Below are 13,091 nucleotides of genomic sequence, written 5' to 3'. Positions count from 1 at the left end.
AAAAAAAAAAAAAAAAAAAAAAAAAAAAAAAAAAAAAAAAAAAAAAAAAGAAGGATAGAAGAAAGGAATTATGGAATAAAGCCACCGAGGCTAGGCATGTGTCAGGGGCATCCCTTGGAGGCCTAGTGGAGAGGCCACTGCACGAAGCTGTGAGGGTGAAGCCTGGACCGCTTGGAGAACCCAAGGTGTTAGAGATGCCAGAGCCATAGGACACCTGCCGAGGAGAGCTGCTAACGGAGTGGAACCAGCCCAAGACAGAGAAGTGTGCTGCAGTCAACAAAGCTGACTGGAGCTGGAGACGTGGAGAGCGCTTTGACATCAGACGTGGAGATGCAGAGTTTGGAGTTTGCCCAGCTGGCTTTCGGTCTTACTTTGCTCCAGTATTTCCTCGCTGTTAGTATTTTTCTTAAACAACCAACCTCTCCGCCAACACAACTAATCCCCATCGGACCAAATTAAAAGATACCCAGGTTTAATGGGTGACAATACTCCTGGGTGGCCCCTGGGAAAACACAGAGAGGAAAAGGGGGGCAGTCTAAATAGCCTGTGGGAGTGGTCTTGACCCTCCCTGGGGAGGGGTCACCTTTGAAAGTTGGTCTTGGCCCAGACAGCAGGAGTGACCTGTAAAATGGGTAGGGTTAAAACAGGCTCGGAGGTGGAGTTTGGACTGAGGCAATTCCCAGGGGAGGGGGCTTGGAATGGAGTTTTCCACCCAGCATCCAATAAATGGATGCCAGGGGTTGGGGTGAAGCCCCCTAACTAACAATCCAGACTTTTTGTATAACGGGGTGTTAGGGAGCTGAGGTGATGCTTTTGACCAAGCATTTCAGATTTTCTTTGGGTAAAGGGGCGCAGACTCAAGTCTGGCTACTTCTTGCGGGCATGGCACGACATGGGAGAGGGGAGAGCTGGGAGTTGGTGGGCTCACGCGCAGCAAGAGGTGCGGCTGGAGACACATCCGGTTTGCTGTCATCCTGGAGAGCTCAGGCAGCTGTTCCTTGAGGGAGACAAAAAAGCAGGTGGCTAGGAGAAAAAATACTGTTATTATTGGCCCTGTGAATGGGGCTAGTCATGGGAAGTCATTAACTGCCAGAAAGAATGGGACAGGAGAAGTGCCCTGGTTGTAGAGGAGAGGCTTGGGTGAATAGCTGAGACACAAGAGCAGATAAGACCAGATTTTAGTTGGTAGGTACCAGTGGTGAAGTCCCAGGAGCTGGTGCAGGTTTTGGCGTTGTCTGGAGGGCCCTTTGAAAGTTGGTCTTGGTCCAGACAGCAGGAGTGACCTGTAAAATGGGTAGGGTTAAAATAGGCTCTGGAGACTGTTAGTTTTTACCAGACCAGATTTCCTGATAAAGCAGCAAAACTTTTTTTTTGAACCTGTAGGTAGCTGTAAGACATTCTTTTAAAGGAACATTAAAGGGAATTTTAAAAGATACACCTGTTAGTCCTGGACTCTGAAGCCTTTTAAAGAAGTACACCTGTCTGTATTTAACAGGAAACTTAACAAATGAGATAATGAGCTACCAGTACCTTAAGTCATCAAATGCCATTAGCAGATCTGGGAGGGATAAATGAGCAGAAATGAGACAGCTTTTTTAGCTACACAGGCAATCCCAAGTCTCTCCTTAGTCCTTGGAGAACACCAGCCTTAGAGGCAGTGCTTGCCAGTAGCTGCTGAGTACAAGAGGCCCGAAGATTTTCCTATGGTGGTGGGGGAGGATTTAGTCTGCCTGCCTTGGCAGGATGAGACATCAGATCCCCCAGGTGTAGCGTCCAGGAAGCTGAAGGGGTGGAAGGCCACTTTTTGCTGTGTGGGTGGCTTTGCCATACCCAAAGGCAGGTCTCAAGGCGGAAGGTCTTTTGTAACCACGCGTCTTCTTGGAGGAGCTATAGGATGCTGTGGGAGCTGGCATGTCTCTGTGGTAGAAGCTCTTTTGTTAAATGCCATACTCTCAGATCTGTAAAGGCACTTGAGAATTGGTCTCCATTACCTGTTATATTTAAACTAGACATATAAGCTAAATTTAGACATGTATTTTATCCAGTTAGTTACAGCTTACCAATGCTAGTAAATGTAAGAAGATTAAAAGGAATATTTTAATAAATCCAAGACTAATAGCACATGTGGGTACTCTTACCCAAGATGACAGGTCAAAATGGAGGTTACTCATGTGTTTGTATCTTTCTAGAGCCATTGTAATCTGGAGTTAAAAGTTTTACAGATCTTAAAACACACACACACACACACACAGAAATGAGACAAGCCTACTGTGGAAGCAAACACACATACACAGATAGACATAAAAACATAGTGTGGCCGCAAGCAAACATACATACAGAGACATAAAGCAAGCGTACTGTGAAAACAAACACACGTAGTCACAGAGACATAAAGCAAGCCTACTGTGGAGACGCTCCCCTGCCTGACTCAGCTGTGTGCCCCAAGCACCCTTCCCAGCTGCTGACAAAGCTGACCACCCCTTCCTTCACGGCCGCTTACCAACCCAGCCCTGTTGGATCTCCCTGGTGTCTCACAGCCCATCTGCTCCATATTTCTGCCAAGAGTTTTTGTAACTTCACCGTGGGCTGGTTCCTCTAAAGACACTCCAGATGGCGAATGCTTGTCTTCAGTATCAGAATGCCCCCACTGGACTGATGGGCAAAGCAGCTGGGCATCTCTGTCCACCCTGGCCCCGTCCCTGGAGAGAGAAAGGGGGTCCCAGTGTAGATACACTCCACACAGAGAAGGGTGCTGCCTCCGCTGACCCCACCCCCATGGACCTGTATGCTTACCGGATCTTTCTCATGCCTGGATTCGCCTCTGCCAGTTCCTCATGAATCTGTCTGTTCAGCACACTTCACTGCCTGTGGTCTGCCCTCCCCCACGCTCCCACCAGCAGAGGTTCTTCTGTAGGGCAATACTGAGGCTTATTTCTCTCGGTGTCCCCACCTCCACTGTCAGGGTGGCACTGCTGAATCCATTCTACGTTTCCTGTAGAAGCCAAGTGGGTGTAGCTCGTTCTCTCAAGAACCTTAAAAAGATTCAGGACTTACAGTTAAAGGAGGCCAGTGCTCTAGATGCTGGAGGCTGGGAGGCAGTGGGGGTGTTCTTTATCGTCTTTCAAAAACATTTTACTTATTTTTATTTGATATGTATGAATATCCTGCCTGCCATGTACGTCTGTGCACCACATGCATGCAGTGCCCTCAGGGGCCAGAGGAGGGCGTCAGAACCTCTGGAACGGGAGTTACAGGTAGTTGTTAGCAGCCATGTGGGTGCTGAGAATTGATTCCCGGTCCTCGGCAAGAGCAGTGTACGCTCTGTCTGCTGAGCCATCTCCAACCAAGGGTGTTTTTAAGGAGTGGGGAGACCGCCTTCAGGAGCAGCACCCCTCTGCAGTCAGCTTCAGGCTGAGGACCGAGTGGTTTGGTGTGGGGGAGGGGTCCAAAAAGGACCGTCATGTGGACGCCAGTGATCCAGGGTAGCTCTGCAGATAGGTGGAGATGGCACCAGTCACAATTATTTGTGAATTGGAAGAGGAAAATAGTTCATTTCAGATCAGCACTGATGCGGTGAGAATACTGAGCCCAGCACAAAGCATCTGTTAAGGGACGCACAGAATGATCTTGAATCATTTACACATTTTTCTGTCACAAAAAAAAGGACCTTGAGTTTGAATCCTGCCAAAGCACTCACTTCTTTAAGCCAGGAATAAATCCTGGCCCAGATGTCCTTGTCCACAGGGATGGTTGATGGCACCGTCTTTGTCCAAAGATGATAGGCCTGTTACGTATGCAAATTAATACTCATAAAAGAATTCAGGGAGCTCTTAGCCCAGGCATGTGTTCCTTTCGTCCACAGACCAGTGGCTCTCCAGCCTTACTGAGCTTTTGAAATCACCAAGGAGGCTTTTCCAAAAATTCTTATGTGTGTCTGCCTGAGTGTGTGTGTGTGCGTGCACATGTGTGCGTTTTTCTTCCCTTGTGAGTCTAATATGCAGTAGTTATCAACCATTCATCAGGCATTAATACATTTCACCCTCAGCGAGGCTTGACCTGTAATTAGGAGTTAAGGCGTGTGACTATGTAGATATGCTTAGATCATAATTTAATTTTTATTTTAATTTACTAATTTAGGATTTCTCATTTTACACACCCAGAACTGTTTCCAGGCACCTGGCCTCCTACCATGTCTGACCCCATCACACTGAATGTCGGGGGGAAGCTCTACACAACCTCCCTGGCCACGTTGACCAGCTTCCCCGACTCCATGCTGGGCGCCATGTTCAGCGGGAAGATACCCACCAAGAAGGACAGCCAGGGCAACTGCTTCATCGACCGCGATGGCAAAGTCTTCCGCTATATCCTCAACTTCCTGCGGACCTCCCACCTGGACCTGCCTGAGGACTTCCAGGAGATGGGCCTGCTCCGCAGGGAAGCTGACTTCTACCAGGTCCAGCCCCTGATCGAGGCCCTGCAGGAGAAGGAGGTGGAGCTCTCCAAGGCCGAGAAGAACGCCATGCTCAACATCACCCTGAAGCAGCGCGTGCAGACGGTCCACTTCACCGTGCGGGAGGCGCCGCAGATCTACAGCCTGTCGTCCTCCAGCATGGAGGTGTTCAACGCCAACATCTTCAGTACCTCCTGCCTCTTCCTCAAGCTCCTGGGCTCCAAGCTCTTCTACTGTTCCAACGGCAACCTGTCCTCCATCACCAGCCACTTGCAGGACCCCAACCACCTCACTCTAGACTGGGTGGCCAATGTGGAAGGCCTCCCAGAGGAAGAGTACACCAAACAGAACCTCAAAAGGCTGTGGGTGGTGCCCGCCAACAAGCAGATCAACAGCTTCCAGGTCTTCGTGGAAGAGGTGCTGAAGATCGCCCTGAGCGATGGATTCTGCATCGACTCTTCCCACCCGCACGCTCTGGACTTCCTGAACAATAAGATCATCCGGTTGATACGGTACAGGTAGAAAGACCCCCTCCACACAGGGGAGGAGCCAGCCTGGCTTTGAGGAGGGTCTCACCAGGCACGAGGCGGGGACCTACACTAATCCGTATTAATTGCATAGCAGGGCTTGATCCCACACGATGAAGTCCACCTTCGGGAATCCACCTTCGGGAATCCACGTGTCCTCCAAACGAAACCACCTCTTCTTGCTGTGTTGATCTGGCGGTGGGTAGTTTACAAGTGAGAAGTCAGCTGATGCACACATTAGGCTCCCACAGAACCCTCTGGCTGGGACGAAGGAGGAGCAGTGGGCTCATGGGTTCTCATACTCCAGTCAGTGCCTCTTCCCCATCTCCAGAGAGAGCCCTGGCTGCCGAGGGGGAGGGTGGGAACCAGAGGCTCCTTTGTGTTTCCTAGGACAGAACGTGTGCAGTGACTCCCGTCTCCCTGGGGGGGTGCGTCCAGGTACCAGGACACCTTTGCCCGTGTGTAGGTGGTGCGGAATGCAGTATGTTCCCAGAACCCTTTGTGATTCCACTCAGGGAGAAAGCTGAGCTGTGCGTGGCCTAGAGGATGCCTGTCTAGGCCTCAGCTGGAGGGAATGGCCCTCCCAAAGAGGCTGAATGAGGGTTCTTGGCTTCAGAAACTGGTTGCTTTCCCTGCAAAGATGTGATAGTATTGGAGCCAAGATGATGAAAACACGTCACGATCCTGCCTATTGCTTGACTTTCCTAGCCCTTTTCCCATGAATTGGAAGCGTCACTCAACAGTTTAAACCAATATATTATGAACTCTCAGGGTTGGAAGATAATCCAGAAGCTTTTAGTTCTTCCCCTTCTCTAGGACACCCCAGTACATTTGGGGACGAGTGCCTCTCCTTGAGTACCTGCAAGGGATCACCTTTGCCAGCTTGCACACCCCTGGTGACAGAAAGCTCACTACCCAGGGCAGCTTCTACCAAGGTTGAGCCCTGCTGGTTATCAGGAAGCTCTTTCAGTGTTGACAGTCTGTCCTGCTAGGTCTTCCTCTTCACACAGACGTACGTGCTTGATTTGACTAGACACTTTGACGGTGCCATTACTCAGAACTCAGCCTCCCTTTGCAATTTGTCATTAGCAAAATTAGCTCCTTTCTATCCTCGTTCATGGCCCCCAGTTCATCAGCCTTCCCCACCAGCCATGGCTCAGCATGTTCCTGATCATGTCCAGCTGGAAGAAGACTGCTCACTGGGGAGATCTGGGGTTTGGGAACACGGTGTTCGGCAGGGAGTACAGCTCTGTACCACCAGAGTGCCCTGGAGTGAGTGTCCAGCCCCTACCACTCCTCCTAAGAAAGCAGCCTTCCCCGTCATAACTACCTGTGGGCCTCCCGGGGACACATGAAGGGCTAGAAATGCCAGACTGCTACTCCCCAACAGGAGCCGTGCATTGTGAGTCATCTTCCCGGCTGGAGACACGCCAGACACAGCCAGGGAAGCCGGGAACAGGATCCAGGGGTGAACAGAGCAAAGGGTTTCCATGGTTACACCTTGTGCATGAGGCGTTTTCATAGTTATAGACAAAACCTGGTCCTGAGGCAACAAAGGCCTTTCCCTGCCTTCAGCGAAGCTGGCAGGAGCCAGGAGTCTCCCTGTGGCTGTGGAGCCACTGAACCAGTGGTACTAGAAAGTTCTTCAGAGAACACAATCCGGACAACAGAAGCTGTGATCATGGTCAGATAAGTCAAGGGGGGAAAAAAACCCTCCAAAATCAACACTGCCCCCCCCTTTTTTTCTTCATCTGTTTGGTGCTTCCTAATTCAACAGATTGACCTTAGAGCAAGGGCCGAGCCTGTGAAGCCACTAACACACTACGTGACTCTGCAGGTCACTCACCTCACTGAGCCACCTCCATTTCTTCATCTGCGAAATGGGCGTAGAGTAACACATAACCCTACCTACCTCACAGGACTGTTGTGAGGAGCACACAAATAACGAATGTGAGAATAAACCATACATGACAGTTACTTCGTGTCTGCTTCCAAAGGGGGACACCTCCGGTCTTAAATAAGATGGACCGGGGCTGGAACTAGCTCCACTGCTTACTGTTAGATCCCTGGCCCTGACTGAGTTCCTCTGATTTGTTTCCTCGCTGGGTTAGCCCATGCCCCAAGTACCTTGAAAGAGTTGGTAGGAACTCCAGCTGGTCCTGGAACACAGCTCAGCCGATGCTGCTGTCTCTCAGTAGTTACTGGGGACCGCGGTGTAGGCAGTTAGCTAACCAGCCTGGAAACAGCTGCGCACCTGCCACGGGAATGTGGCATAGCCTTATGGGTGGTGGAAAGTGGGTTAGCCCTTGCTTGATGGAATTGACAGGCGTGCACTGAGGGTCTGCAGGAGAGTGCTGAGGGCAGGTGGACCTCCCACATAGCCGCTGCCTGGTGGAGTAATGGAGACAGGCTCACAGGTGAGGTCAGCCAGCTACCCAGCGAAGGTGAGAGAGGAGGTGTCCAGAGCAGTGTGGGCGGAGTCATCGCCAAGGATTTGGGAGTGGGGCAGGAGCAGGGGTGGGCTGCTCTGAGCCCCTCACTCCCAGAGGGAGCTCACCCGCGGTCAGCTGAACTCTACCGCTGCTGAGGCGGCAGCCCTGTCTGCTCTCTGTTCCCTTACGTGCAGCACACGGTCAGGAAAGGTGCCCATGGGAACTCTTGAGGCACCTGGATGACCACTGCGTGAGGCCTGCCCCAGTGAAGGCCAGCAGCGGCTGCCTCCGAGGTACCATTCTGTCACCGGACACCCTCTGTGCGGCCCAGATTCGGCCATTTCCACAGTGTTTTATTAGGCACTGTGTGGCCTGAATCCCGGCATTTATTAGAATTTACCCAGTGCCAGCTTACTTTTATGAATTATTCCCAACAGGCTCTGTGAAGGGGGTGTTAGCCAAGGTCAGCTCGTGGCCAGAGCGCCACCCCTCCCTCCCTGGACTGCAGTCCACACTGACCATCTGTGTCTGCCTGGGCATCCAGGGGCTAGGGGCTGGTGGCAGTGGTTGGCAGGGACACAAGACCCTGTAATCATTTCCCAGAGTAAAACAAAAAGCCCTGACAACAGACCTATCAGAGGGAGAGACCAGGCTGGTTTCCAGGTCCCAAGAATCGGACTTTTAACAGCTCCATCTGCCCAGACAGCTGGGTGCCCTCAGTCTCCTTCAGAACCTCTGGGTCAGTGAAGCAAGGCAGAGCAGCGGAGGTAGCCTGGTGACAGAGTCACCCTGAGGATCACTACGCACCCATAGCTCCCGGGTCCCACCTGAACCAAGGTGACCAAACAACTCTGAAAGTGGTGCTGTCTGCCAGTCTCACGGGCAGTGAGTTTGAACCTTATGTATCTGACCTTCGCCCCGCCCCCAGTGCCCAGGGCTAGAGGCTACCATTTTCGGGTTAGCTGGTAGCCTAGACTACTCCAAACCCGTCTCTCTGTTATGTGAGTCCCCCCGACACACACTCTGCCTTAGAAAGGGGACTGCAGAGGACGCTCTTGCCCTTCCTACCCTGAGAGCACAGGGAAAGCATGGCCGTGTATGAGCAGGGAATGAGCAGCTAGCTATACCTTGGATGATGAATTCCCCGAAGGCGCATGAATTAAAGGCTAGCTTCCCAGGATGGAGGCTTTAAGAGATTAGTAGTGGGAGGTCCTTAGCTCACTGAAAATAACTGTGGGTCTATCTCCCTCTATTTGTCTGCCTGTCTGTCTATCTGTCTATCTTCGAGTATCTATTGCTGTGAAGAGACATCATGACCATGGCAGCTCTTATAAAGGAACACATTTAATTGGGGTTGGCTTACAGTTTAAAGGTTTAGTCCATTATCATCATGGCACAAGATGGCAGCATGCAGGCAGACACGGTGCCAGAGAGGGAGCCGAGAGTTCTACATCTGGATCTGCAGCCAGCAGGAAGAGACAGCCACTAGGCCTTGTTGCGGGAGGTTCTTCCGCTCCTCCAGCCTATAGCCGCTGAGATACCAGCCCATTGGGGCGTGGTCTCTCTCCCTTTAAAAAAGTGGCCACTTCCTTCTCTGCTCTCTTTACTTCCTGCTCCGCAGGCGACTAGACTCCCTTCCTGGTTGCGCAGAGGGCTGACGGTGATCTGTAAATTTTTTCCCCTTTAAATAAATACTACCCTATTAATCATAATTCCAAACTGCTGTGGCATTGTTTGTGACTTACGCCTTCAAGGCCTGGCTTGAGCATCTGAAACCTCAAAGCCCACTGCCTTCCTCCAACAAGGCTATGCCACTCTCTGAGAACCTCTGGGAACCACCACCCCATCTTCTCTTTCTTCCTGACTTGGGGTGTGACTCTCCGCTCTGACATGTACTCCTCCTCTGATACAGTACCCTCACCACAGGCCCCACAGAAAAGGAAACTTTGAGACAAGAACTTGCTATGTAGCCCAAGTTGACCTCGAATTCAATAAAAGCCTCGGCTTGCCTCCAAGTGACAATCCCCCTGCCTTAGCATCCTGTGTGCCAGGATTATACAACGGTACCACTACATCCATTCTAAAGAAACCTTATTATTGAGGGTTGAACCAGGGCTTCGCACTTGCTAGGCAAACACCCTACCGCTAGGCTATCTTCCTGACTACAAGACCTCTATCACAATCTCTCTTCATAAGAACTTACAGCAGATATTGTTTACCACCATGGAAACCTGATGTAATAATTTGTAGTGTCTCAACAGGTATTTAATGAACTTGTACCTTGTTCTTGGACTTTGCAGCCTCCAAAACTGAGAAACCAATTTTTACCATTCATGGACTGTCTCAAGTACACACGAAGTACGCATAAAGCCCTAGATTCTATCCTCGGTACAAAAAAAGTTTTTTCTATTATTTATAAATCATTCTGTGTATTACATTCTCCCAACTAAACTCTGACATTTGAAAGCTCTATTAAACAATATGCCAGTCCCAGAGATGGGCTCCATGAGTATAAAGTCCACACATCCATCCTTGGGAAGGCTGCTGAGACAGAGCCACAGGTAAACAGATATGGTGGCCAGTGCTTTGGTGGCTGCAGGTAGCATGGCCCTTACAGACAGGACAGCAAGCTTAGCGATGCCCCTGGGTGGATAAATCACTTCACGGTCCACAAAGCATTTGACTTCTCATTCCCAAGAGAAGCTGCACCAAAAGGGCTTTACTTCATTGATGAGGAAACTGAGGTACACGGAGGTGAAATGGCTTGCCTGTAAGTAGGGTGCCCCTCACATAATATGCTCTTAGCTGGGATTAAATTTAATTAAGTAGCATTTAATTTAAGTGGCCAGGTTGGGGCAAAAATCGTCCTGGAAATTGATCTGACACACTTGAAGGTTATGTCCAGTCAACTGAGGCCAAGGACAGAACAGGCTTGCGAGTGCCAGGACTCGGATCCAGGCTTTTCCCCTGGTGTTCCAAATGACCTGAGCCTGAAAGCTTCCTCAGCAAACTGCAACATTACGAGCCTGCTCTTCCAGTGAAAAGTCTTTTTCTAGCCAGAGCTGGAAGGGAAGATCACCTGCTTGCCCATGGAAGCATGCCAGCGGAGCCCAGACAATTCACGTTCGGTCTCTGTCAGGCAGGAGGACTGGCCTCTTGTGTTCTCAGCCGCCCTTTCATCCTGGGGCTCGTACCTGTAACCAAGATGCTGCAAGGCTGATGGAGCCATCGTATGACTGCATTTTACGCCACCGTATTTCCCAGGGTGAAACGCCGAACTGCACTAAGTGCTACTAGGGAGGAGAAGCGGCCAGGCAAAATGGAGGTGACAGGGGGCGGGTCACACCTGAACCCTCCCATAACTATAGTCAGGAGGCTTTTGTGAGGGTGTGGCTCAGTCTTCTGGAACCCGGTGCCCTCTGCCTCCTTAACAGGAAGCCAGTGTAGACTCCCTGAATGCCTCCCACCAGCAGAACAGGATCATCTTATTTGACTGATGATAGAGGCGAACCTACCGGGGATGACTAGAATGTGATATTCGTTGGCTATTTTTGGCACAAAATTTAAAAAAAAAAAACATTATGTTGAAAGCAAACTTGTGACAGGCCTCTTAAGACAGAGAGCTGGCTTGATGTCAAGGAGAGGCAGTCTGGACCCGGCTCCACTCACACCCGAGCCAGCGGCACTTGATGTCAAGGAGAGGCAGTCTGGACCCGGCTCCACTCACACCCGAGCCAGCGGCACTTGTTCCGTTTCCCGGTGACTGTGTGCCGTAATTACAAATGAAAATGCCTGCAGCCAGGAGGCTGAGAGAGGAAGATGGCGAGTCGAGGCCAGTCTGTGCCACACTGCCAGACCTCAAAAGAAAAAAGAAAAACAAACCCTTTTGTCTACTTCAGTGACGCTAGAACGAGAGGAGGAAATGCTGCCAGGCGTGTGGCCGCCTTCGCCCCAAAAAGGGCAGAGCTTTCTTGAAACAGAGGCACCGCTATCCCTGCACCCCAGCACACTGCCCCCAGCTGTGGGAGGACCTCAGTTCACATTTGCTGAATGGGTAAATAAATTCCACCGCTCAATGCATGAGAAATGGCCTAGTCCACAGCCAGGGAAGGAGGAGCTGAGGCAGGCTCTGGAACCCCCCCCCCCCTGCACCCTCTCCCTCCTCCCATGTTTGCGTACAAAGCCCTCTTCATACTTGGAAGCCTTTCTCTTTTCAACCCCTTGGTCAGTTAGTAATAGCTTTGAAACAAGAACCCAAACAAGCCATAGGTTCATTTCACAGGGCCCACTAAAACTCAGGTGGGGCATCAGCAGTGGTTTTTGATGTCTTTTTCCGGCCACGAATGTGGATAGTTCTGCCGGTGATTGTCCTCAGTAAGCTTGACCCTTTACCAGTCTCCTCCTCTGCTCAACCTGATATGGAATAGCAGCAGAATCTTAGGCCCCAGCCAGATAACCCAACCTGATATGGAATAGCAGCAGAATCTTAGGCCCCAGCCAGATAACCCAACCTGATATGGAATAGCAGCAGAATCTTAGGCCCCAGCCAGATAACCCAACCTGCTCCCTCTCCGGTGGACCTTGCTGCCAAGACCCAGAAAACTGGATATATTATCTTTTGTCAATCCAATACATTTTTTTTTCAAATGCCAGCATCAGTAAAGTCAGAATAAAATGTAGCAATTAGTAGTCCAATTGTCAGTTTCTATTCCTCTATGATAGAACATAAAATAAACTTGTGTCTTGGAGTTATTGCTGATGAAGGGAAATCTGGCATGGGCGAGCTAGAACAGTCTCTGTAAGTCTGTGCACTGTTTCCCTAGGCTGCTGAGGGTCACTTCCTTTGAATTCACGGTGCCTTACCTCTACACACCTGGGCCATGAAGCTGGCCAACTGTGAGCCACACGAAGAGGCCTTGTTTGAGGGCTTCAAGACTCCAGGAAAGTCAGAAAATTGCCAGCTGTTGTTTAAGCCACCCAGCCTTAACTACTTTGTCACAGAAGCCCTGCAAGCCCAGAGTGAAGCTGGGAAGCAGCTGAGGGAGAATCGTGCACCCCAGTTGTCTGTGCTATAAACCATCCCCAGGACCCAGGAGTAGCAAGGCAGAGCCAAAGAAGACATCCCTGGAGCTTCCGTTAATGCTCTAGAGCCTGATAAAATCAGTCGTGTTTTTTAACTTTAGATATTGTTTAGCCAGGTGGTGGTGGTGCCCATCTTTAGAGGCAGGTGGGAGGCAGAGGCAGGTGGATCCCTGTGAGTCCAAGGACAGCCTGGTCTACAGAGTGAGTTCCAGAACAGCCAGGGCTACACAGAGACTGTCTTATGTTTTTGTTTTTGGGTTTTTTTTTTTTTTTTGGTTTTTTTTTTCTTCTTTAAATCCAGATGAACCAGAAAACAATTCCTCTCCAGAGGAAAGAGGCGGTGAATGTGTTTGGTGTATTTCGTCCAAGTAGACTCAGCGCCCTGCTGGCCCGATCGCCAGCTTGAGTTTGCAGTGTTTTGTTCTCATGTTTTTGAGGACTAGGTCAGCAAAATACATCTGTGGATGATCTATCTCTTCTCCCTGTTGCCTGGTGACTCCAAGACAAGACCGCCAAGACTCATCCTCCCACCACCACTCTCCTAGCGGCCCTCGAGGGGATAAGATGCAAGATGAATTAAGAAAGGCCCAGAGACGCTCA

The 13,091-nt window shown here is 50.5% G+C and overlaps 1 protein-coding gene across 1 annotated transcript in view; it reads left to right on the top strand.

Moving 5' to 3' along the window:
* Window positions 1-7,095, top strand: part of Kctd21 (potassium channel tetramerization domain containing 21) — a 17,393-nt gene extending 10,298 nt beyond the window's left edge. The window contains exon 2 of the mRNA XM_005357554.2: window positions 4,161-7,095. Within this exon, the coding sequence (XP_005357611.1) occupies window positions 4,190-4,972 (783 nt within the window). The 5' untranslated portion in view covers window positions 4,161-4,189 and the 3' untranslated portion in view covers window positions 4,973-7,095. The remainder of the gene's footprint in view (window positions 1-4,160) is intronic.
* The last annotated feature ends 5,996 nt before the right edge of the window (window positions 7,096-13,091 follow it).

Source organism: Microtus ochrogaster, chromosome 22 (assembly GCF_000317375.1).
Source record: "Microtus ochrogaster isolate Prairie Vole_2 chromosome 22, MicOch1.0, whole genome shotgun sequence".
Classification (NCBI taxonomy): domain Eukaryota; kingdom Metazoa; phylum Chordata; class Mammalia; order Rodentia; family Cricetidae; genus Microtus; species Microtus ochrogaster.
Note: the sequence above shows the minus strand (reverse complement) of the source record. Positions and strands in the feature narration are given on the sequence as shown.